The 26,919-nt window shown below is 39.5% G+C and overlaps 2 protein-coding genes across 2 annotated transcripts; one reads left to right on the top strand and one right to left on the bottom strand.

Moving 5' to 3' along the window:
* Nucleotides 1-408: 408 nt before the first annotated feature.
* Nucleotides 409-20,522, top strand: elmo2 (engulfment and cell motility 2). The gene is made up of 23 exons (XM_062415638.1): nucleotides 409-641; nucleotides 5,247-5,316; nucleotides 5,555-5,652; nucleotides 5,991-6,031; nucleotides 7,390-7,462; nucleotides 7,563-7,613; nucleotides 8,498-8,667; nucleotides 8,791-8,890; nucleotides 9,476-9,627; nucleotides 10,147-10,225; nucleotides 12,243-12,278; nucleotides 12,678-12,728; nucleotides 13,464-13,586; nucleotides 14,059-14,178; nucleotides 14,270-14,374; nucleotides 14,459-14,567; nucleotides 14,705-14,841; nucleotides 15,693-15,856; nucleotides 16,154-16,266; nucleotides 16,361-16,468; nucleotides 16,614-16,696; nucleotides 16,808-16,885; nucleotides 17,385-20,522. Exons 3-23 carry the CDS (start codon nucleotides 5,575-5,577, stop codon nucleotides 17,583-17,585), a joined length of 2,172 nt encoding a protein of 723 aa, XP_062271622.1. The 5' UTR covers nucleotides 409-641; nucleotides 5,247-5,316; nucleotides 5,555-5,574; the 3' UTR covers nucleotides 17,586-20,522.
* A 2,111-nt stretch (nucleotides 20,523-22,633) lies between these two features.
* lrrn2 (leucine rich repeat neuronal 2) lies at nucleotides 22,634-24,997 on the bottom strand. Its single transcript, XM_062442892.1, has one exon. It carries the CDS (start codon nucleotides 24,995-24,997, stop codon nucleotides 22,634-22,636), a length of 2,364 nt encoding a protein of 787 aa, XP_062298876.1.
* Between the last annotated feature and the right edge of the window lie 1,922 nt (nucleotides 24,998-26,919).

Raw genomic sequence — 26,919 nt, 5'->3', positions numbered from 1 at the left:
GTGGGCACTTGAAACCTGCAGTGCACAGATGCTGAGAATGAACTTTACAGTGAAGCAGGACACCTCTTATGTCAAGCAGCTAAACTTCTGAAATGACATATACTTGCATATTCATAGATTGTGGTATTTTTAATGAGGGGGAAGGAGTAGGTATCATTTTAAGGATTTTAACGAGGGAATTTAACTTTTTGGTGGAAAAAATATTTAAATGTATGTTTTTATAGACATGTCTGGAGAGCCTCTATGAAGAAGTCTGAGTGTGCACAAATGATAGAGATGAAGAGCCTGCCTTATTTGCAGAGAGTGACATGTTACATTGTGTCCCGCCTCCAAGGCGTGGAATAATTGTCTCCTCTCCAAAACTATCTCATCTGAAGAGAGGGGGGTAGATAGTGAGAGCATCATCGATGGCCCATTCACACACAGGGTGAGCAACACAGAGCGTCGACATTAGCGCTTCAGTTCAATCACAGAGCCGGTCAAAGTAAAGCCTGCAGGCATCAGGACATCATCTGAACAGCCGGAGCAGAGAGCAGCTGCATCATGACTGCAATGGAGGAGCAGACAGCGGCTGGCTGCCTGACTGAATAACATTAGCCGCCTTCTGAGAGGAATAACGCTGCTACTGACTGTAATAGCGAGTGAGTGTGCTGTTCAGTGTCACCTTAAGTTTAAAAAAAAAAAACGATCGTGAGAGTTAGTGCTGTGTTTGTCGATGTTTATCATACCAACGTTATCACGAGTTGTGATTGATTTCGCTAAATAAACCATAATGTTGCAAAATACGCCGATGCTGCATCTGTCAGGGCTCGTTCCGGTCACCATAGCTCCATCCAGACTGATCGATGAGCAGCTAATCAACCATTTTATAACTTTGAATGAAGAACAATAATACAAGAGCCGTGTATTGATAACAGTAATGTCTGTGAGAGATGGTAGCTAATGGTACGTTAGTGCTGGATCATGTCAACCAGCGGCTCCTCTCTCAGGATGCAACAGGATAGCTTATGGCGTTTCATTCCAAAAATATACTGCCAATTAGACATAATTAGTTCATCCTGTGACGCCAATATGATGAAGGAAAGTCGTTTTTTCTGCCTAAATGGAGCAGCCATCTCTTTATGAGGGTTATGTAAGTTAACCAGAGGGGGCGCCGCACCGCCTCAATTAGCTTGAGTAGCTATCATGAAAGTTGGGCACTTCACAGCAGCCGTGTGTGTATTTTTTTGGTAAATGTGATGCAGCCCAAAGAGGAAGTCCTAACCGCATTATAAGAATAATACAACTGCGTCCGAAACATTAGGGTGGAGACGGGTAACAGATAGAAGAAGCTCCGGCCTCATTGTGGGTTTTCTTCTCAGGCTGGAGCTCCTTAGCAGTGGTTGCTATGCTACCACAGCGCTGTGGCTACTGGTGTCCGGTTAAAAACCCAAGTCTGAATAGAAAGATAAAGGTTTATATACAAGTCTGTGGTTTAATCCTCCCAGTACAGCAGCCCAGAGCCCTGTTTACATACCGGTCACATGACAAAGCTGCAGAAAAGAGGGGAAAAAACAACAGCATCAAAGGACAGAAAACAGTTCCCATCACTTCACTTTTCTGGGACCTCTAAAGCATTTGTCATCAGCACACGCATCTATATCTATATTAAACTGCACTGGATCACCAGAAAAATGGGAATATTTGAATTAAATGAAGCCAACATTTTTATATGTCATAGCAGGAAAAGCATGATGCATGGGTGTGTTACATTTATAACATATATTAAGCTCTAATGTCTTAGTATTCTGTACACCTAAATGAAACGGCATGTGTTAATGTAATCAGCTCCACCTGTAGGCCTACTTCTACTATAACAAGTCTACATTTCAGCTATAAAATAAGGTCTGTAACCCTGTAATGTATACTGCTTTAATTCAAATGTTCAGTTCAGTTTGGTTCAGTTAAAGTTGACCTCTTTCAGAGTAGACATTTTGGCTCGTCATAGCAGGGAAAGTACAGTAACTAATAACATTAACGATGGCTCGGTTCCATTAGGTGACCAGTAAGTAGGGCTGGGTGATATGGACAAAATCAAATATCACAATATTTTAGACCAAATACCTCAATATCGATATTGCAACAATATTGTAGAGATGGCTGTTGGTGCTTTCACAAAATATTTACACTATGAACATTTTGATAAAGTGGGTAAAAGGTAAATTATAGAACAGCTAGAACAGTCTGGTAAGTTAAGAAAATTATATATTTTACTGTAATGAAGCATTTAAAACCAGGAAAAGACAACTCTGATGACATCGCGATATTACGATATCCAAAATCTAAGACGATATCTAGTCTCATATCATGATATGGATATAATATCAATATATTGCCCAGCCCTACCAGTAAGCCTCTCCAGAGTGATCCAGCATATAAATAACAGAGGCCTGGAACTGGCACACTGAAATGGACTGCAGACATTATTAAAATTATTAAGTACACCAGAGTTTTCCTGCAATGACAGATTCATATTTATGTCTGCCACAATGAAAGCATACTCTGTGCTCTGAATACATTATATTTAAAAGTATTTCTAAAACTTTGTCCAGCTCATTTACATGAGGAGTGACGCGTTAGAAATGCCTTACAATATAATGCAGATCAATGCAACCACACAACAAAAGTACAGACTCAAAAAGCACCGTGTCGAATCTCTCTCTAAAGTGCCACAATTAAATCAGTTTGTCTAAAGTAGGATTGCACTGGAGTCAATACTGGATTCTGTTTTTCTGATCTCTTGATGTGTTGGCCGTTAGTGGCGGTGGGGAAGTACCTGTTGCAGAAGTTTGTTGGTTTTTTTTCAACTTCAAATGCAAATCGTTATTTGTTTTATTCCTCTGCTTCCCTCCTTTATTCAGATACTTTGGATTTAAAGCTTGCATTTATAACTTTCTCCAAGTTGTCTAATTTTCTGATATTAACTATAACTTAAGATTGAGAAACAACTGCCCAACCGATCTGCACCAGGTGATGGTATATTTACTGGCCTACAAGGGTTAATAAAGTCTTTGGTCAGTTACTGTGATATCTGACTTTCAATAATTGGCTAGCAAGACATTTCACCTTCAGTTATTTTGCACAGTGATATGTTACCATTTCACAAGCCATATCTTTCTGGATTTAAACAATGATCCTTGACTCACTTCCAAAATGTGTCATTAATCTCTGTCATGAGCCATTGTAAGCCTTACCAGCAACATGATTGTGTTGTAGTTGTTCTTCCCTTGTGGCTGAAAGAGGTTGATAAAAGTCACATTACTTGGTGCCATTTAATTAGCTTAATATTCCCCTGGTAGTTGTCTCAAAGTTTAGTTAACGCATACTGTAAGTGAATAATGGTAGAGCTTCAGTGTGGACCTGTCCTGTCTGATGGTTAATCAACAATAATCAGATTGTTTTTTTTAAATAAAAAATGAATGTAAAACTATTTTGCAATATTAGACAGCTTACTTTTAGGGGCACACTATGACATTAAAGTTATAAAGATTGAAATACTTGATACTATGAAGATCTCCAATACATCATTACCTGTTTATGTGCTGTATCACCTTGTTTAACTGTCCAGTCGATATTTCTTACATAATGGTGTGAAGCCAAACTCATCATTTCAGCTGCATTCTGTAATGAAACTATTATTTACTGTTATCATAATGCATCATAATCTTGGTGTACTCAGCCTCACAGGCAGGGAAGTGAGTTGCATAGTAGATAACCAGATAACTCTGGGTAACATTTAGTGAGTCTTTAGATGGTACAGAAAATTGCAAATTAGTACTAGAACTTGTGTCTTTTCTCCAGTGTTGGAAGGATAAACTTTTGAGCAGGGCAGCCTCAAAGATCACACATGATGAGATGTGTTGGAAAGTCTGCTTGAAGGTGCGGGGGTGGTGCTGTCTCTCCATCAGAGGGTTGGATGAAATCTGAGTTTAATTGGTAGCTTTCACTCTGTATTATTTTCCAAGTTCACTTGCTGTAGTCGATGTTAATCACATGCAGTTACTGAAGAATGAAATGCAATACTAATCCTGTGGTTCAAAGTTGAAAGGATGCAGGCGTGCTTAATATTCAGAGAGCTACAGGTTACATTTTTATTCCAATTTTAAGATGTTTTCATCATAAGGAGCTAGCAAACGTAGTGCAAAGATGCTCTGATTCTGTTTAAAAAGAAATGTTTGAGAACAAAATGTGCTTTATTTTATGAGTGATCAAAGGATAAAGTTGTCAGATGTCAGAGGTGTTGTCAATGGAAACTGGCAGGCGAACATTTCAACCCCTCAGAAATACTGTGCTGCAGAGCTGGAAATGATACTGATGAGGTAAATCTTTAGGGGAGGCAGTTGTTTCAGCATGGTTTGTTTCACCACGTAACATTTTTAAAAGGTATTAAGATTTCCTTTCAAATGAGCAGCTTTAAACCGTACAAAGTGTTTTGTATCTTGAATTCAGCCTGAATTCAAATAGCCATTCAGAGAACAGTGGCGTCTTTTTCTTCCAATCACCCGCACAGTCTGTCAGACAGCTTTTCATGCACCCTTCACGTCAGAGCAGAAAGGTATCTCTCTCGCCAGAGACTGTTCCCCGCTGTGCTTTTCTGGCTCTTGTATTTTAAAGTGGTCATTGTAGATATTGAAATAAGTTTATATGTTCCAGTGCACTGGTACAATTTAGTGGAAGGAGGTAATAAAATAGGCAGAAATGTTACTGGGTAAATATTAGTCTGGCATTGCAAATATGAAAATTAAACAGTCGTAAAAAGTGAATGACCATTTAAATATGATCAACAAAAGAGTTAGAAATAAAACGTATTTTCAAGCGCAGATGGCCAGACAGCAATTTCCCATTTTGTTCTCATTTGTAACCATCTGTTCACAGTTTTTGGGGCATAACTGCAATTAGCTGATACGCTGATATTATATATTATATAAAAGTCCAGCCATAAAAGAGTTGTGCTGAGTATTAAATTGTGCGTTTTTATTCTACCCCAATAAAAACACCAGAGCTTGGTTAGCAAAAGCCTCGACCTAGTCAAGATGAGTGTGTGTATGTGGGTGGTTTTGTAAAATAGTCATGCTTATTGATCCGTTCACTGACAGATTCAGTTCACAGCAGAAGAAACGCAGGGATGGGGAAAAATTAGCTGTTTGAGTTTAAGGAAAACAGGCTTTGCTTTTCCATGACCAGTGTGTGGGTTTCTGTGTTCACAGGGGAGCTGACACAGTGGTTTTTACAGCAGTGCTGTGAGAGCGACTGACCCCATCAACACTTCTCCATTAGGTGATGTATAACTTCTATTTCAGACATTAACAGATGATCAAACTCAAAATTGTTCTTACTTGCCTTTAGCTGCGTCACAAACACAGTTAACAGTTGAACACAATTACTGTACATGAGTGTCCCCACTTTACAACGTTAGTGACATTTATTTCCACCTCCTCATTTAAATGCAATTCACTGTTCAAGTGAATTTTTCTAAGAGATCACCAATTTGATTTTTTTTTTTGTCCCTTTGCAGGGTGCTACTAAAACACAGCCATGCCACCCCCAGCTGACATCGTCAAGGTGGCTATTGAATGGCCCGGCGCTAATGCTCAGCTTATAGAGATGGACCAGGTCTGTACCTCTGTAAACGGGACAATAAAGATGTCTCCTGTTTGCCTCTAATAACTTCACCTAGCCTGTCTGATTGTTAAAGGGAACATTACGCATTGCTTTGATATCTTTGAATATGGAAGGTATGAGTAATACTGAGATTAACACAGGACAGCGCCTGCAAAGGTTGTCATGACAAATAACCTTTCATGAATAATGCATTTAAGAATTGTAATTTTGCTCAGCCCTGTTTTAAAAAGAAAAGAAAACATGGCAGTGTGAGTACTGATAATCTGTGCTTCATTTTAACCTTCTTATTGAAGTCATTTTGCATATCTGTGTTTTTTTTCTGTTTGCAGAAAAGACCTTTGACCTCAATAATTCGTGAAGTATGTGATGGGTAAGCATAATATGGTCTACATATGTTCCTATTTTTAATTACCATATGATATAAAATTGTGATCAGCTCAGTCATTGTGGCGGTTCAGATGGACAGACTAGCACAGCAGATCATTGTCACATGCAAGATGTATTGCTCTCTTATTTACAAAAGTTTAGAGTTGCATTTTTAGCATCATTAGTTCTGCATTGTTCCTGTAAATTTTTTCGATTTTTTCTTTGTGCTGTAAATCAGTAAATAAGATTATTTTTTTTGTGAATTCAACCAAGAGGCACACAAAAATGACACTCTGTCAGCTGTTATATCTGTCAGTTAGTAGACATTAACACAAACAGGTCTATATTCAGTGTCAAGAAACAGTTCATATTGTTTATTTATGAGACAGGCCAGCTTTTTGAGTTGCCGCCAGTAGGAGCTGTGCTTCGTGTTGGTCCAGGAAAAACAGCAGGAAGCACAGAGATAAAAAGTTTATGTTTCCTTTGTGTCAAAGTTGAACCAGAGTTTTATGTTTTTGATAAATTGGGGAGTTGTGTGGTATAAGCAGTTGTTCTCAAAGTGGGGTTCCAGGGACCCACTTTGAAGGGGTTCTAAGTAAATAGGGGAATCATTTATTTTCACTGTACTTACATCTATGACTGTTTCGGTCATGGGTTTCATGCACTGGGAAGATATCTTATCAAATGGGGTCTGTGGTCTAATTTTTGTCAATTATAGGGGTCCTTGACATGAAAAAAACGGAGTAGTATAAGGATTGTGATTTCAATATTTATCTTACAATTAAGTGTAGGGTTCTTAAATCTACCTTAATATCAAGTGTGTGGATGGCAAGACTAAAAACACAGTTCATTAACCACTGGTCTAGTTTTGTAGACATTTGTCATTCCAATGGTTCACACACACATAAAACATGTATAATCATTCTCAGTGATTGTTTTTACTTTATCTATTATCATTTCTTCTTGTGTGTTAACTCAGGCATCACTGGTATCATTGCATTTCTATTTGCTCTTTTGTGTTTATTACTTTAGTGATGAATATTGCAAATTCTATCTCACCCATTCACCTCGTCACTGTACCTACCTACTGCCTCCTTTTATTCCATTTGAAACAGAAAGTTCTTTGCACTTTACTGTAAACACCTACTGAACAGTTCTCCTCCACAATCTCTGTTTGCCAATTGTGTAAATACAGCAGCTGGAGGGAGCAAACTGACTTTCAGCAACCTTTTGTTCATGCATACTAGAGTATGCTGCATTAAAACATTCCCACACATCCTGGAAAAACACAAGTGTTTTCATTCAGTATCTTTACATATAATGATCACTGCTTCTCATCAGATCTTATCTCTCCATCCTCAGCTGGTCTCTGTCAGGCTCAGAGCAGTTTGCCCTCCGTTATGCTGATGGCCCCCAACTTTATATCACTGAGCAGGTGAGCTTGCTGTTTCCTTCTTACAGCTCCTTCTCTTTAATGTTGATGACATTGTAAATGAGTGCTGGACACGTGGCAACATTCCTTTATTATCATATAGAGCCGCAGTGAAATCAAGAACGGGACCATCCTTCGATTGGCCATTTCTCCTGTAAGTCACTTTTGCTTATTCTGTTGTGTGTGTCATTAGAATGATTTAAAACTGTCTGTTTGTACAATGACTCACTCATGTATGTTTGGACTCTCCACCCAATTCACTTAATCTAATTTTGTAGTGATTTGAAAAGGTCTGAACACATGAACAGATTCTAATTTTTGTGCAGGCATATGCTGTTTCACTGACTTTGTGTGGGTGATTGCACTTAGTGATTACAGATTGGACTTTTTGTGTAACTAGAATTGTAGCTTCAACCAAAAAGACAATTTTCTTTTCAAACAAGCTGGTCTGGACTTCATTACCAAACTGTCAGTATATCATGGTGGGGAGAGCATTGCTTTTAAAGGAATGAGAGGGACTTATGGGATTTACCACGGTCGATAGCAACAGCTTCTAACTCACCCACTAATAATATATGATAATAATGTGTTTCCAATCCCACCCTGCTTCCAAGTGCACTGTGGGTGCACCCCCCCCCTTCTGTCCTCCACCATGAAAATACCAAAAGTGCTTTCAAATGCATTGCACACTTGGCTGCCTTTTATTTATTATGCCAATGTTTTATTGTAGTTGTTTTGGCCATCATTCCAAGAAACACAAGCAGTCAGACAGTCTGGCATGTTGCAAACAAACATGTTAAGCTCAACTTGTTTCAAGGAGAAAATAAAGGTAAACAGTAAAATAGTTATATCCATAATCCGTTCAGGTTTGACTAACCAATACTTACCACAGTTACCTTACCATAGGTCCGTGCACACAGTAATTACCAATATTTTGAGCACACTGCCTTAAAGTTTTCTTTCCAAATAAAGTGAAGTGATGGGCAAAATCACAGAGTAAAGAGAGTACACTGAATTAATGTTTTTCATGACTGACAGGCTCGTGCTGCTCGTCAACTCCTGGAGAGGATCCAGTCCCATGGTATCGACGCTCGCCTGGAGGCTCTAAAAGAGCTAGCCAAGCTGTCCGCAGACCCGACCTTTGCCACAGAGTTCATCAATATGGAGGGCATTGGGACACTGGCTCGTCTCGTTGAGAGTGGCACCCAGTAAGCACTTTTTTTCTGAAACTGATATTTCCTTTTCACACATTATGACAAAAAGTATTTTCTGTGTAGAGGTTCCAGCCCTGGCTAATCCTCTCATGTCTAAATGTTCTCTGCTTCCTTCAGCTTTGGTGAAATGCTGGCCTTTACTCTCACTGCTTTCCTGGAGTTAATGGACCATGGCATTGTGTCCTGGGACCTCATCTCCCTCTCTTTCATCAAACAGGTACCTGCATCAAAAGAACAAATCAGACACAAACATTAAGAGATCCTCAGCGACCACAGTGGACAAATTTCCACTGTTTTAAATTTCAAGTTAATTATAGTCCTTTTTTATTTACCCACTTTTATTCAACTTTACTTAACCTTTCTTTCTTCCTACGTGGCGGGAATGAGTGGGTGCTGCTGTTGCCTAGCAACTCCCCGCATTATCTGGAGCTCACTCGTTGTGTATGTGACTAGTTTTCTTGTGAAAACATCAACGTGGCCTCTGCAGTCACTCACAGGAAACTTACAGAACTCTTTTACAGAAAGATGTGCTTTTTCAACACTGTGTCATCACCTTCATCAAGATGCACAGTACCAACTAAAGAGCTGTCCAGTAAAAACCCTGAAACTTTTCATGATTTAATCTTTCATTCATCTTTTGAAGATTGCATGTTTGCTTGGGGACTGAATTCAAAAACAGACAGTAGTCAAGCTAAAACCATGAATGTGTTTCCCAAAAAGTTGACCTGTTGAAGACACAAGTCTGTGTTCATAATGTTATGTTTTGTAATCTCAATATTGCCTCTACTCTGTCTTTACAAAGATTGCAGGCTATGTGAACCAGCCCATGGTGGATGTGTCCATCCTGCAGCGTTCTCTGGCCATCCTCGAGAGCATGGTGCTCAACAGCCACAACCTTTACCACCGAGTAGCACAGGAAATCACCGTTGGACAGCTCATCGGGCACCTGCAAGTGTGAGCACACACACATGCACAGGGGCTTTCTGCACTCTGATATGGGGGGCAGTGGAGTGAATGTAGTCATGTGGGGTAACTGTAAAATGTTGCGCAATTTGTCATGATATTTGACTTGTTGCGCTATTTAATGGGTGAGTTCAGGATGTTCAAAAAACTCAATTCTAAAGCTTGCGTTATTCTGGATTTTTTAAATTCTTGTGAACAAATCCCATAAAAAGACCAAAACCAACAATGCATTAGTCCAACTCTCAATACTTTTCTACCTCCCCATCCTGTCTGTGCCATACAATTAATTGAAACTGATAGTGTGAAAGAGAGGTGTCTAACAATCCTGCACCTACACCTCTTGTATTAGTAGAAGTACTAAAAAAAGTACAAAACATTTTAGTTTTTAGTTTAGTTTAATTTTTTAATTTTAATGTAGACTAGTATTTAGCCTATAGTTTAAATTCTGTATGGAGATTTGTGGAGCAAGATGCTTCTAACTGGTTGTTACGTTACTTGATATTCCTTCAGGTCAAACCAGGAGATCCAGACGTATGCCATTGCTCTCATCAATGCTCTTTTCCTGAAGGCACCAGAGGACAGACGGCAGGTCAGTGCACAGCACCCATGTATAGCAAATGAAACCGAGTAGAAATTATAGATGGACCTAACCTAACTGCTATACTAATAATGTCTCATCCTCATATTATGTAAAGAAAGCCATCAATACATGATAGACGTACATTTATCCATGATAGTTGTATGTTTTTTGGTATCAGAGAGCTGCAAATATTGCTTCTCCCTAACTGCTAATGTCTGCAGCTGTAGGATAGTTACTAATCGCTCTCATAAGTAGACGTCTGTCTGCCAGCTGTAATGTTGTGGATTCTCTCTGGCAGTCATTGCTGTAATGACGCAGTCACTCAAAATAGTACTTGCTTACCTTTTGAAGTTTGCACATTTGTTATGCTGCAGTTATTTCAGGCAAGTGTAGTGAGGTAGACCAATCATCCAGCTGTAAGTGAAGGATGACTGTTAGTGCCAAACAGACAGAGAGCCTGGACAGGATCCAGCACTTTTCATAATGCAGTCATTAAAGATTTATTTTTAGGTAAAGTTCTATGACATATTCTATTTTCTGTCAAAGTCAAGGACGGGAACTGATGCTGTCCAGTGTTACATCCTCACTGAGATGACTTTGTAGTGTGTACAATTTCACAAATGTGACGTAAAAAATTATTCAGATACATCAAAATGCACTAAAATACATCATGAAGTAGCGTGTTATTCAGCATGTTGCATGAATGTTGAGGTCTCTGTTATCTGAATGATATATTTTCACTATTATCTTTTCTTATCTTCTAGTTTGATTTAACAGTGTCAGATAGAAACATCCTAAACAGATGAATTCTGAATCTGAATTATCTTTGTAACGCAGACAAATGTACAAAAACTAAAGGAGGCGGGTGCTTCTTTGAATGCCTGTGCAGCGTGTTACTGATCACTGTCACAATGTCTCAGTTGTCTGTGCCCTGCTCACTCTGCAGAAATAACATCACATAATACACCAGCATACTGCACTGTTTCATCCTGTTTCACACACTGTCTTGTCTCTGTATGATGTCATGTTTCTAAATGAGGTTTCTTTATTGCACTTAATTAATTTTGATTTGTCAGGTAAAGCTAATTTAAAACACTAATGTATTTAACACACTGACACTTGTAACACTGTTCTATTATAAAGCAATGCTCCTGCTATACACCAGTTAAACTGGAGGAAAATAGAGAGAATAGAAAACTTAACAGCAGAAGCTTGATAATTGCATCCTACAGGTTAAACACTTAACATTTTGTAACTTGTAGTGGTCTCGTAAGTGCCATGAAATATAATTTAAAGAACAACAGGCACTTACAGCTCATTAAAAAGATATCATTTCATCATACTTAAAACTCCAGCTGCTGTTGTTGACCACTGGAGGGTGGAGTGAGTCATTTTGAGTGAGATAAAGACACCAGAGGGACATGTTGGATAGTTGAACAGTACTGAATGGTATCCTCTATAAAATGTAGATTTGCTCTTATTTATCTTCACAGTTACTGTTTTTATTGTTTTGATTAAAGCTACTTGTTACAATAATATACATATTACATTTCGAAATCCGGCAGCACTGCTGGTCATAAGCCAACATCTTCAATTTTGGTATTTTTCCTCTTTCGAATTTTTCATTATTGGACAGGAAAAAAACAAACAATCCAATTGGTTTTAAATCAGCTGTAATCAAGATTATATGATAAACATGTCATTCAGGAGGGCCACCAGGACATCCCAGCAATTTTCATGTGTAAACACTATTTGAAAGATCACCTGTTCCTCTGTGGCAGGATTACATTTTATGAATCTTAGTGTAATAATTTAAAATCCAGGTGTATAAAACGAAAAATGTGTGGTTGTCAGATAGGTTTGTCGTGACTACTTGACTTTCTTATTTGACATTATGCTGTTTCATGTTCTTATTCCGTTGCATGCTGTGCCGGTGATGTATCCCTTTTATCTCATGGTCCATGTGTGTGCACTCTTTGTTTCCATTACTACACCCACGTCCCTCCTCCCTCCCTTCAACCTGTAGGAGGAGTATACTAACCCGCTGGAGCAGCACCTCACTGTGAGTAAACATCCCTCAGCATCGCATACCATCCTCTCCGCCCCACAGTCCTTCTCCTCCTCTTCCTTTTTAGTTCTTTCTGTGTCATGGGAAGCTATTGCATAATTCATGCAAATTAAGATAGAACCATAGCTTGCCGCAGCAGCAGCAGACAGACTGTGTTGACAGATTGAAGTTAGACTTGAAGCGTTATCATGTTTTACAGAAGGTGTGAAGGGCAAATTGTCCAAAGCTGTGCTTGAAATGTAGCTTCAGAGTTGCTGCATTTCATATTTCGTCTAAAGTTTCCATCGACTCTTAGTTGAGCCAAGCAAAGTTACTTCTGTGCACCTCTTTGCTGTGTGTAGTAAAGTGTCTGAGCTGTGTGTTGGATGGATGCATGTCTTTCTTTACTCTCAGGAAATGGCAAGCACTTTGGCCCAGAAGCACCTGCGATCCATCATCCTCAATGTGAGTATCAAGCCTGATACACAGAAAATAATGTGTTACTGCATATTTCAGCTGCACGCCAGAGTTAACGCTCTTATTTACTGGTTATCAAGCTTCCACATGACTGTGAATTCTCAGATAAGGAAGTAAACTGTGTTGTTAAAATCTGAAACATATTGTGTTTGAAACAACCTAGTATTAAAATATGGGAAATCTTTCCAAAATACAAAATATTTCTCTTCAACCTTCTTTGAGACTATCCTCTGTTGGGTTAAGACCAGCAGACCAGAAAGTGGAAAGATTTACTCACTTGGAGAGCTATGACGCAATACCAGCAAATGTGATATGGCGTGAGGTCAGTGAAGTGGATCGAAATCTGCTCTGAAAATGATTTCTTTTGGCACTGACTTGTCTGGAATCGCTTGACTGAACTGGCTGCAAACGTCAGTAAGGGGGAAATGCTGCAGTCCTGCTTCCCTGGAGCAAGGAAACATCCAACAGCAGCTCCAATTATTAGGATATCAACTAATCTGTCAAATTATTTTCCATTTTCCATGTTTTACAAACATTACATAGACAGTATATATGATTAGAGTTTCTGTCTTATTTCTGAAAAAAACATTTTATTCGGCTTTTTCCTTTTTAGCTCAAGGGGCAGATTTGTTTTGTGCTATATGACTTCATGGTTTGATATTGGTGCACAAAATTGTAACCTACTTGTGGCTCTACTCTAAACTTAAGGTTATTCTTTTCCAGCATGTTATTAGAGGAAATCGACCAATCAAAGCAGAAATGGCACATCAGCTGTATGTGCTGCAGGTTTTGACCTTCAACCTTTTGGAGGAACGAATGATGACTAAAATGGATCCTAATGATCAGGTAAAAATTTCAGTAAGTTGTAAAAGGTATTGTGCATTTCCTCAATGCACCATAATCCAGTTGAAACTGTTTCCCACATTACTAAGTGCACCACAACAGATGATGTTTGAACTGAACAGAATTTAACTCAAAAGAAATGTAAGCAATCAGTGGGTTGGTTAAAAATAATGGATAATAATCAGACACCACTTTAAATGTGATAATTTCATCAGTACATTTTAATACATTTTAATCTTAATACTTGTTCAATTATCCATTCTTCTTTACAGTTTATATGTGATATTTGAATATGCAAGCACATGTGGGCAAAAAAAAACTAAACTTTTTTTTTCTTTTTCAAAAATAACATTACAACAAAAATCCATCTGCTAACTGTAGAATCACATAATAATGTTTTCTTTTATACTGATATCATGTGAAAAGTGAGTGTTTTGCTGATATCCTGTAAACACGTTGGCTTGTTGTGGCTCAGGCTCAGAGAGACATCATTTTTGAGCTGCGTAGGATTGCCTTTGATGGAGAGAATGATCCTACCGGTACAGAAAAAAGAAAGGCAATGTACACCAAGGACTACAAGATGCTGGGTTTCACCGTGAGTCTCAACCACATGATTAAGTTCCTCCTGTGATACTTTAAAAAATAGCTGTTTACATAATTAAAAAAAAAAAAATGTTTGAATGCAGAACCATGTGAATCCGGCCATGGATTTTACCCTGACTCCTCCAGGGATGCTGGCTCTGGACAACATGCTGTACCTGGCCAAAGTTCATCAGGATACTTACATCAGGGTTAGTTTTGGCATCAGGCATGGCATACAGCTCACAGATGCAGAGAAGTCAGCCACACCTAACATGTCTCCTCATTCATGACAGATTGTCCTGGAGAACAGCAGCCGCGAGGATAAGCATGAATGTCCGTTCGGCCGATGTGCCATCGAGCTCACTCGGATGCTGTGTGAGATACTCCAGGTTGGAGAATTGCGTAAGTAGAAGAAAAGTAGGTTTTGTTGCTGTAGAAGAAACTTTAGAAACTATACTCCAGTCCAGGATATATATGTGTGTGTATGACAAAAAAAGAGTTTTTGTTTCTTGTTTTTTGAAACATTTTCCTCTGTGTAGCTAATGAGGGCTGCAATGACTACCACCCCATGTTCTTCACCCATGACCGGGCATGGGAGGAGTTCTTCTGTGTCTGCATCCAACTACTTAATAAAACCTGGAAGGAGATGAGGGCCACTGCTGAGGACTTCAATAAGGTCTCTCACAGTAATCTCATTAATATTCTTATATAATATACAAACTGTAAAATTCCTTGCTTTAACTCAACTGTCACTGTGCCTTGCCCCTTGAATCAGACTATAAAGACATATTTTTAGTAATGTCATACATAGCTTGTGGCATACATGGACAAATAATGGGATTTTTCCATCAATGCAAACGTCACGGTACAACAACAGTGCATATGACAGCCATAAAAAAAATAGAACTGACTTTGTTGCAGAGCAAAATCCTTTCCTCTCAAATTTAGTTTGGGTTTGCTGCAGCATTCTCCAGAACGCAGTACATTTTTATTTGAAAAAGACAAGAACAGTAAAACATAGATAATAGATTGTGATGGTTTATACGTTGCCAGAAGGCGGACTCTAAAGAAAATGCTGAGTTTTAAAACTGCGTAAGTCAGCATCTCATTAAAATGTATCGCTGTAAGAACCAAACAGCCAAATATTTCAATTATGCTGCCTTAAATTGATCAGAGATCCGTGTCAGTCTCCACATTCATACAGACTGTCCACCCCACTGGAGCAGACAGCTGAAAGGTTTTTGGTTTATTAAATACTACATGAGAATTAAATTCTTAATGTTCTCGATTTCAAAGCACTCTATCCAGATGAACGTATTTAAATCAATCACATTCATTGGAATGAAGAAGGAATCTATTGTCACAAAATAGCTGTGACCATTTGATATATATTTTAAATATTGATGCCTGTAGATGTATGTATGTATGTATGTACATGTATCTCACCTCTTAATATTTATGAAGTGTGCTGTGTTTTTACGCCACCTTTACTGACTCATCTCATGTATGTGCTCAAACCCTGACCAGGTGATGCAGGTGGTCCGTGAGCAGATTACCAGGGCTCTGGCCATGAAGCCATCATCTCTAGACCAGCTGAAGAATAAACTGCGAGGCCTCAACTATTCAGAGATTCTGCGCCTGCGACAGTCAGAAAGAATGAGCCAGGATGACTTCCAGTCTCCACCTATCATGTCAGTCTGTCTCTGAACTACTGCTATAGTTTGCTATAGTTTCTTTTTTTTTTATCATTTCTAGACTTTCGTCTAAATTTCAGCAGTGTAGTCTGGACAAAAGATGCAGAGAATTACCTCACTTAGCCACTAAGGACTTATGCCTTGTTATAGAAACAAAACAAGTTACTGTTTAATCCATCTCAAAAACAAATCCTGCGCAAGCACTATAGTAATAGTAAATAGTACAGTGTCTTACACATTATACAAAGTGTATCCATGATTGTTTCGGTTGCTCATGCTGTGTTATTGCTGCAGTGAGCTGCGGGAGAGAATTCAGCCTGAGATCCTGGAGCTCATCAAGCAGCAGCGACTCAACCGGCTGTGTGAGGGAAGCTGTTTCCGTAAGCTGGGGAACCGCCGGAGGCAAGGTACCGTATCAACACAATCATTTTACTTTTCCTGCTGACAGTGTTGCTGCTGTGGATTATGAACTAAGTATTGTGTTTCCTGCATCTTTTATAGAGAAGTTTTGGTTCTGCCGACTCTCTCTCAATCACAAAGTGCTGCACTACGGAGACTTGGATGAGTCACCTCAGGGTGAAGTGCCTTTTGAGCTACTCAGTGACAAGAGTAAGAAACTGACATATTTCTCCTGGTAGTTCCTTTCAGCTAGTGATCTTTCGGTAACGCACACATCAAGCCACCATCACTGTCAGGAGGTCGACGTCACTAACCTGCTCAAGTTATTTAATTGTTTCTTTTGAATTGCTCCTAGTCCCTGTCTCTGATATCAAGTCTGTGGTGACTGGGAAGGACTGCCCTCATATGAAAGAGAAAAGTGCTCTGAAACAAAACAAGGTAGTGATTTTTTTCTTTGTCTCTATAGTCACATACAGTAGGTGTTCTTTCATTGTTATCTGTCATTCAGTGTAGGAACATTATGTTGTCTGACTTGTTTGCTTTTCTCAGGAGGTGCTGGAGTTAGCCTTCTCTGTCCTCTATGATCCTGACGAGACACTCAACTTTGTTGCACCGAACAAGTATGAGGTGAGTGATAAACCCACAAAAAATCACCACCCCTCAACTCTGTAAAGCATGCTAGTGTGTCTTTCAGCTCATTGTTTTAGTTTAACAGCCCACCACAGCTTTTGGTTCAGGCTCACTGCTCTAATCAACGTGTTTCCGGCAGCAGCAAACAGTTTTCAACAAAAGAGCTGCGATAAATCTTCTGTATGCAACCTGCCGAGCACCAAACAGCAGACAGAAAAGTCACACACTTAACTTAACAAAACTTAAACTGAAGAGCTTTGAGATAAGTATTATTTGTGTAACAAACAACACAAGGAAATATAGCTGCTTAAGAAGAACCAAGCAAGTTTCATTTCAGATGTGTTTCCATAAATGTGTATGTCCAAATTAATGTAACTTTCAACTTTTCAGTTTTTATCTCTTACATAGCAAAACACAGCTACTCTGACTGGCAATTTTTTAGATGCAGCTGTCAGCTTTCATGGCTGCTCCTTTGTTTTTCTTTGTGTGCGTTTAGTATTGCATCTGGACTGATGGGCTGTGTGCGCTGCTGGGTAGAGAGATGGGTAGTGACCTGACACGCAGTGACCTAGATACTCTCATCAGCATGGAGATGAAGCTCCGCCTCCTCGACCTTGAGAACATCACAATCCCTGAAGCCCCGCCCCCTGTGCCGAAGGAGCCTAGCTCGTATAACTTCACCTACAACTACAGCTGAGATGTGTGTTAGTGTGTTTGAGTGCGTGTTGGCAAAGAATGCGTGTGTTTGTCATGAATGAGTTAACCTTTCTCCATCTTTTGATGAATTTAACAGCAAATGTGTGATCCAGAAATCCTATTTTATGTTGTTTTTCTTTTGTAATATAACAGGATCCTGAATCCTGGGGAGTTTCCTCTGTCTGTGTTTGTGATGTTGTATGGTTTGTCAGAAGAGGAGAAGTTTGTTTACAGCTTCACACAGAGGTCAGCGGTCAGTCTAGTACAGAGCAGTAAATTCAATGAATCAAGTTCATTTTTCAGTGCGGTCTCCAGGCAACGTCTTGATCTGGACTTGCCTTTCTTTGCTACTTAAAGGTATAAACCTGCCAAGAATTATAAGAATGATGGTGCCGGATGGTGAATATGGATGGAAAGCTGTACAAATCTGCAAATTAATCTTAACTTGAATATATTTTAATCAGATGGTGGCTCAGTTCAGCCATGTGTGTAGTCTCCATGGCAACAGAAGGTGAAGCAGCTTGTATTGCAGATTTTATACTGTGTTTCCTTTGATGGACGCACAGTGAAACATCACATAGTCTGCATCTCCTGCTGTCAGAGTGGAGTGAGTGGGCCGCAGAGTTTAAACTATACTTAAGCAGGGCTTGACGTTCTGGTCCCATCATGGTCCAAATGTCAAGATATTTGATTAGCAGTATTTGATAGTGAAGAAGAAAAAAAACATGGTACTGGAATATATTTGTTTAACCTATAAAAAGTCAAAAAAATGTCCATCACAGTTTCCTTGAGTCCAAGTGTATATTTTTAAATTGCTTGTTTAGTCTGACCACTGTTCCAAAGCTATTTTGAGTTTGTTTTTATGGGAAAAAAACTGCAAATATTCACATTCGAGAGGCTGGAATTCTTAACATTTCTTTCTAAAAGATGTCTTAAACAATTAGTAGATTATCGGAATCGTTGCAGATTATTTGTCTGTCAATTGATTTATCGGTAAATTGACTATAAAAGTGTTTAGTAGTATGTATCCATCATGTCTTTTGTTTACTCAACATTCATGCTGCCTCAGGTGGCTTGAATCACTTTCGGCCTAGTACACATTTTCATAGCCTGTTTTATGATGTCTGTAAATACATCCCATTGCATCAATGAAGTTCTTAAATGTCTGTGATGTGTGACGCTCTTGCCTACCATACCGTATGTGGCTGTATGTGTGAGTGTGTATCTGTGTGTGTGTGTGTGAGTTTGAGACATAGTGTAAATTAATTTTATGGAACTGTTTCTGAATCCGACACAATCTTCATATTTCCAAAGCTCTGACACGTAACACATTCAAACAAATGAATGATATGAACCACTTTCGTTTAATCATAGTCACTGCATTGCCTTATTAGTCACTATAGACAGTAGTTTTATCATTTATATGCAGTTTATGAACAATAAATGGATAGTTTATAACAAATATACACATATATATTCCCAGGATAATGTAGTTGAATGCACATATAATGACATTTTTAAGTGCTTATTAAGGTTGTTTTTTTTGTTGTTTTTCTTTTACAATTCCTCCTATGAAACTATGGTGATATATGATGTGTTAGTGAGTCATGAGTGCCTCATAGGAGGAGTTACAATTGCTCGTAAAGACAGTAATAAAGACTTAAATATGTCCTTATTTTTGCTACAACTACATTACAGTGTGTTATAAACCATTTGTTAGTTGTTTATATACTTCTTATAAATGATAAATTGGGGTTTGGATTAGAATAAAGTGTTTCCACATTTGTAGAGATTACAGTGACAAGTTACGGTGGTGTTTTTCTTTAGTACAGTAGTTTTGTTTGAAACAAACATACCTTTACATTCCATGTGTGTTTGCTGGCGCTGCTGTTTGAACTTGATTTTTAAAACTTGTTGACACACTGTGCACAGGCAAAGGGGACAAAAGAGAAGCCCTGTTGGCCTATTTTAGTTAAAGTCCCAAAAGCAACATTTTCAGATGATAGGAAGCAGTTCAAAATCATGCCTGTGGGCATCGGGAAAATCTGGTATTGCTCATGTATCCATATGAGCGTACTGTATTGTGTGCTTTGTATCCAGTGATATCAATTATAGAACTGTTGCTTTGGTCCCACAGTGTTAGTTTTAAACATTTTTGAGTATTTTATTCATGTCACTTAGTGTCCTGTCAGCTATTAATCTAGTACTAATCACTGCTGTCATTTGTTAATGCAGAATAGATTTATATTTTTGTAAAAGATTATACAATCTTATCATTAGTGAAGAGAATGGGTATTGAACTAACACAGCATTTCCACGTTGCGTCACTCTGTACAGTACATTCAACAAATGTCACTACTGTGGACATTTCACACTGAATGATTTTTTTTTTAGTGCCACAATCACATTTTCAAACCACATGCACCTCATATCGGCTTAGTTTTAGTTATGACACCCACGCCCAACACCTAATGATGATGTCAGTGTTAATGTATCTTATACTGCTAATGGGAATGCTAAAAAATCCCATTGCTGTTGATGCTGTTTGTGAAAAGGAATATATTTGAAATGTTTTCTGTTTGTTTTTTTAACTGCTGTTGGAGGTTTTAACTGCTTAAAAGTTTGTTTGTTTTTTAAAATTCCCATAAACCCTGAAGCTGCTCTCAGAAAATTAAAATTAACTGCAAAACATCACAGTGAGTAAAGGGTTGTTGCATTGGATGTACTAACAGTTTGACTTGAAGTTTTTGAATCTGGTACTCTTTCACATGACTTGCTAAACTATTTATTTACACTTGCTAGCTATAGTTAAGAATGACATGTTGTTAGTTGAGAAGTAACAACAAAAAAAAACTATTGTATGTATATACAGTATTGTGTTGCCTTATTGAAGAAAACATATTATGTTTTGTGTGAATAAATACAAAGTCTAACTACTGCCACTTGTTTTTTTACTGACCAATCCTCCTTTTTATCTAATTTTGTATTAAGAGCCAACCAAATGTGATAGGAAAGACTGAACGGTATTAAGAGCCACATGAATTTAAGGCATAGTCACATACACAATTGAACAGAATACATTTTAGATTTACAGATGATAAGTTAGTATGTAGGACTATTTAACTGTGGTGAAACAAGGAAAGCATCGGAAAAAATAACTTCCTGATGACCCTGGTGGTGCCTGTGCTTATCAACTGTGCTCTTAATGCATATTAAGTCTTAAGAACTATAACACTAAGAAATAAATACATTGCATTAAACATTACAAGTCATTTCACTCTTGACGGTAAGCAGACAGCTTGTGTTTGTTGTATAAATAAGTAAGTAAATGCACTTGTACCTATCATGGTATGTTTAAAGTATATATATTCACATTTTTCATGTCTATTTTAATATAATACTTAGATGCCATTGGTCACAGTAATCATTCCTTCTGTTCATACTGGAAGATGAGTACTGTAGTTATTAGCGTGTTACAGTGTATAAAAGATGACAATCCACAGTCCTCATTCTGTGCAGACACGCTCCAAATTTCAGCCTAAACTCACATGAAGCTTCGGTCTTGATCAGACAAATTAAATGGCTATTATCTGGCTTTTTGTTCTACTAACTTATAAAACTCCCTGTTTGTGCCTCAGGAAGCACAGAGAGGGTATTTTAAACTAAAAAGACAGCCTCTGGAAGATAGCCTGATTTACCTAAACCTATTTGCTTTAGCTGAACTTCAGAAAGCATTTTTTTACAATGTGGACTTTGACTCTTACTATAGATTTTAATTATGCCAAGAGAGGAAATCTCTTCCAATATGAATATGAAGAAATATTTTAGTGACTCTTTTAATATACAAATGGGCAATTGAGAAATACCTAGACTAACTTGCAAATATCTAAATCCTATTCTTTAACCTGGCTAAAGCCTCTGCTCAGTTCCAGATCTTATCCAGCAGAGGACACACTGTGTCTAGTGTTTACTGAGTGGGTGTGAGTTGTCCTAAGCTATGATTCTTATGGAAGAGCAACAGCTACTGCACAAGCATAAGAAGTTTGAGCTGCAGATAGGATGTGTGATATATGAATTTTATGTGGCGTGTTTGATTTTTAAAAATACTTTCTACTGGTTTGAATTACTGGTTCAAATAATCATTGTATTTTCAGTATAATCTGAATACAGGTTGTGGTAAGAAAAGAGAAAAAACAGTAAAATCATATAAATTAAAAAGATTTTAATATATAATAGCTCAAAATAGAATTTAACACAAACACTTTTAGATTACTTATATCCTTAAAGACAGTGTGGGACAGTAGGCGGGGAATTTGGATGAGTATACTATATATGTACTGCAACTGCACGATGGACAACCCAGTCAAAGATACTGAAAGCAAAGCAAAAGGGTTGTTTACATCAATCACTTTGACTTACAGAGCCAAAACAAGCAGGAATTTCATTCGGTATCAGCCTCAAGACAGAGTGTCATCTGCTTGGATAAAGTACTCTTCAGTCTGCAGAACATCTAGATGGGAAACATGACAAATACCCTGGAGGTCTGAGCCGCTCTGCTCTGTAAATATTGGTCCCTGGATTGAATCCAGTTTTCTTTAGTTTCAGTCCAGTAGTCATCAGCAGCTCAGATTCAGTTGTTTCTCCTTTGTTCACTCGTTGTGCAGCAGGAGTATGATTGTCCAGTTTAAGTTCCCTGGCTAGGGTACAGGCATTCTTTACAATACATTTTAACACAGAAACAATGTCAATATATACTTTATAAGGTATATAAAATAAATACAATTTTTTTCTACACCACTGCTCTGATCTACAACTCTTCTAGCTCTGATTCACAAAGTGTATATTTGAAATGTTGTGTGTGTGTGTGTGTGTGTGTGTGTGTGTGTGTGTGTGTGTGTGTGTGTGTGTGTGTGTGTGTGTGTGTGTGTGTGTGTGTGTGTGTGTGTGTGTGTGTGTGTGTGTGTGTGTGTGTGTGTGTGTGTGTGTGTGTGTCAGTGTTTTTATCTGCATCTGAATGTGCACAAATGGTCAGCAGTCAGCAGTCCTGATCTAATAGCAGTTTACCATCTGCTTTGGCTGATGTTTGTTGCACCCTTCTGGCTTTTGGCTGATGACTGGAGCCTTTTGATTTTTGATTTCCTGGAGAAAGGTACTGCTGTGCTTTCCTTCCTCTTCACCGGGCTCAGTCTCCCAGCCCTGGCCTGCCAGCAGCAGCAGTATAAGTGCGAGGAGCAATAGTGTTACTGCTGTGGAGGTCAGCTCTGGGCTAAGCTGGCGGCTAGGCTGTGGCTCTGGTGCATCCTTTGTCCTGAATGAAACACACTGAGGCTTTCTGCTTTCTCTTGTTCTCCTGCTGGCATGCTTGGTGGCCTCATTCATCCCTAAATGTAGACACACTTGATAAAATGTCTCTGCCTGCAAGTGCGTTAAGTTAAAGTTCTGTGTGCCAGCCAGGATACGTGTGGTGTATGTAGGTGTGTGTGCATTTGAGTATATGGCTTGCCAGGATAAGCGAGTTGAGGGGAGGTTGCGCCTGCTGTGCCATGACAGGATTGCAAAGTGTTCTCCGACTTCCCTCACCTCTAACCCGGTATCTGCTCGGAGTAATGGATATCCCTTAAAATTAGCAGCCACCCCCCTCTTTCTTTTCTTTTCCCTTCCATGTACACCCACAGTAACGCTGCGAGTATCTGCTCCAAGAGCATTCTCAGCAATGCATGTATACAATCCTGCCTCGCTGGGGGTGACCATGTTGATCTCCAGAGTTCCCTCAGGCAGTAGCCGGTAGTGTTTGGAGGGGTGACAAGGAGTATCATTTTGAGAATGGCTGGAGGAAACGCTTGTGGCGGATGTGTGGTTGAATCCCTCAGAGGCTGTCAGGCTGTTGCAGGGAGAATGAACTAATAAACCTTTAGATGCATGGCTTGGAGCAGGACCAAGTCTCAGCCCAGCGGGAGTCACCCAGTAAAGTTCAGGTTGTGGATCTGCAAGAGCTCGGCAGTGCAAAACCAGTTCTCCTCCTTCTCTTACACCTACGTATGAGGGGAGGGAGTTGGTGGGGATCATGGGGAGACAAGAGGCTGACATCTCCCTGGTGGACACCTCTCTCACCCTGCGAGCTCTCAGTTCTGGGGGTTCAGAGCACAAAGTGGCCTGAGGTTGGATGAAACGCACCATACGGGGTGATTGTATGTCTGTTTGTATGTCTCTATCAATATGGGGGTGGGAGGCCTCCTCTGCGGCCCACTGGAACAGGCAGTCACAATGGAGTGGGTTAGAGTGTAAGCTGACCTCCTGAAGACTCGGCAGGGAGAGCATGATGTTCTGGTGCAGAGCACTCAGGGAGTTGGAGTTGAGCATGAGACTCTCCAACCTCCTCAGCTGGACGAAAGCCAGTGGATGAATGTAAGACAGAAGTGGGTTGTTGGTGATCTCCAGCTTGGTGAGCTCTGGAAGGTTCTCCAGGGCAGCTTTCTCAATGGACACCAGCTTGTCCATGTTGTTCAGGCCAAGCTCCTTCAGGTGAACCATGTCTCGAAAGTCTCCTGTCTCGATCAGTTTGATGCGGTTTTTGTTGAGGTCAAGGAACTTCAGTCCTGGCACTCTCCTCAGGGCCTGAGTGGGAACCTTGGTCAGAAGGTTATCATAGAAGGAGAGGCTCTCCAGTCCCTCCAACCCTTCCAGTGCTTTTTCAGCTAAGCCCCTCAGACCCATACCACCAAGGACAAGACTCTGGAGGGATTTTAGGGCCAGGAAACCCCGCTCAGGCAGGGCCTCTACAGGGTTTCCCCCAAGCATGAGAACTTCCAAGCGAGGTAAAGCCATGAACCACTGAGGATCAATGGTGGTGAGTCTGTTGTTGTTAATATGCAGACGCAGTAGGGAGTCCAGGCCCGTGAAGGCTCCCGGTGCTACTGAGTGTAAGTTGTTGTGGCTGAGAAAGAGCTCCTGCAAAGCTGGCAGTGAGGAGAAGGAAGCGTCAGGGAGGTGACTGAGATGGTTTTCCTCCAGGTGTAGAGACAGCAGAGAAGGCAGGGACGAACTCTGTATTATTGTCCTGACACGGCTGAAGCGATTCTGTGATAAGTCGAGGTCAGTGAGGTTGGGGAGTCCGTGCAGCACTGCAGTGTCCAGTTCGGACATAAGGTTACTCTGCAGGCGCAAGGTGTGTGTGTTTAGGGGTATGGGTAACGGGAGCTTGGTCAGCAGCAGGTTGTTGCAGTCCACAGTAGGAGCTTCCTGGTAGACAGAATCAGGTGAGAACCATGGCTTGATCTGACACACACACTGCACCGGGCAGGAGACGTGCCATGGTAGTGCATGAGGTAGCGAGCCCACAAGCCCGGGCACACATACACTAACAAACACACACAGGAGACACTGTGACCGTAGAAGCACTAAAGTCGGCCTCATAATCCTCACAGGGAACAGAGCTGATTTAAACGAGGTGACGAAGGCTTGAAGAGTTTGTTATGAGGATTTGGAATGAATCATGTGGACCAGATATGTGTGTTATATTGACAGGTTCAAGGTGTGTGTGCAAACTGTGAAAGGTAGTCCAGATGGTTAATTGTCATCATTTGTAAAATCTGTTCTCCGGTGGCTTCAGAAAAATAAAAAAATAAATGTGTATGTTCTTTGCAGTGGTTGTACAGAGATTGCACAGTGCTCAGTGATGGTCTTTGTTGTCACACCATCGATCTCACATCCTGGCCACAGGTAGAGGACTCATGGCTCGCAGCGTGGCGGCTCACTGCTTTGTCAGAAAGTAGAAATAAGAAGAGAAAGACAAAAGTGACAAAAAGTCAAAACAGCTATTTAATACAGTCAGTTTTTAAAAGTGTCACTTAAACGCTTATTTGTTTGCATTACACCTCATCAGCCCCCACTCTAAACTGAGTCTGTTGAATTTAACAAGGATTTTGAGGATGTATTATGCAGACTCATAAAACAAGAAATGCTCTGCTGCTGAGAAAAGCTGGGGAGAAGAGAAGATGGATGAGAACTGATAGAAAAGGCTGAAAAAGTATTTAGAGGAGAACCTCTGTTTTCTAAAGAGAGATCTGGAACTTTGCAGCACATGTAGACAGACAGAATAATGACAAATAAATGAGATAACTGAGGGGGAAAAACTAAGAGAAAGAGAGACAAAAAGGCTTGTCTTACTTTCAGCCTACAGAAGGATAGGTAAATATGCAGGAGTGATGAAATCATGTCGCTTGTAAGTATTTCATGTCAGCACTTCAAATTCATTGCCTGTTAGAACATAGCGTTCCACAAATGTTATTTATTATGTAACAGTTTAAAAGACCCCAAGGATCTTTTATATTATCAGCCTTTTGTACTTAATGCTACAACGACAAAGACTGTGAATGTAGCTACTGCTAGAACAAATACACACACACTTCCTCAGTTGTCCAATATCTTACTCAGTCCCCGTGTGGAATCCGTATGTGACTTTACCATTTTTCAAAGTGTGATGAAACATGCTTTTGTTAGCAGAAAAAGTTGACCCTGGAAGTGTGTCCTTGGGATCCTAAACTACTAGACCTGAATTGACAAACTTTGGGAAATGTTGGAAAGTAGAGAACCTCATGATTATTTTTTAAAATTATTTTTACTATTACAAATAAATCATTTAAGGACGTAATCTATATAACATTTTTAATAGGAATGCATACAGTATATTAATGCATGTATATTTTATGGTTCACCCAATGACTAATGCTAACTTTTTGAGAGTGTCCTCTTTACCGTTCAGATGAGGTTCATGACTGTTATCAAAGGTAATTAAGAAGAGTATTATTTTTATTTTAGGTGTGGCGTTTTCAGTCTCCTACTCAAAGAAGGGAGTGTTTGTTACATCATTACTGAAGCATAGGCAACAACTAAACTGGTTAGGAAGCAACTGAAATGAATAAAAGTGGTGGATAACAAGCACAAAGTGGTGACTATCTTTAATATTGGTATCAGTTCTAATAGATCTAAATGCATGATCAGAAACACACACTCACGCGCATGCCAAGAAGCCATGCAAGGCTTACTGCACAGTTGCCATAGAAACAAATCTCCCATCCTCTCTCTGTCTCAGTGTTTTTAGATTTACTTGGAATTTTGTTTTGGTCTAATATGTTTATTAGTTGAGAAAAACACAGATGAAACAACACTGACTGTACTGAGGAAAAATGTATCATGACTAAATATCTGAAGCTGCAAAACTGTATTTCATCAGTCTTTATTTGTTCTACCAAAACACATGTCCTGTATGTCCGATTTCTCTGATGAATAGGAAATCAACCTTTAACCTTTCCAGGCACCAGCAAAGTCTTTCCATC

This window comes from Scomber scombrus, chromosome 3, assembly GCF_963691925.1.
Source record: "Scomber scombrus chromosome 3, fScoSco1.1, whole genome shotgun sequence".
NCBI classification, from domain to species: Eukaryota; Metazoa; Chordata; class Actinopteri; order Scombriformes; family Scombridae; genus Scomber; species Scomber scombrus.
The sequence above is the reverse complement of the archived record's forward strand: the minus strand, read 5'-3'. Positions and strand labels throughout refer to the sequence as shown.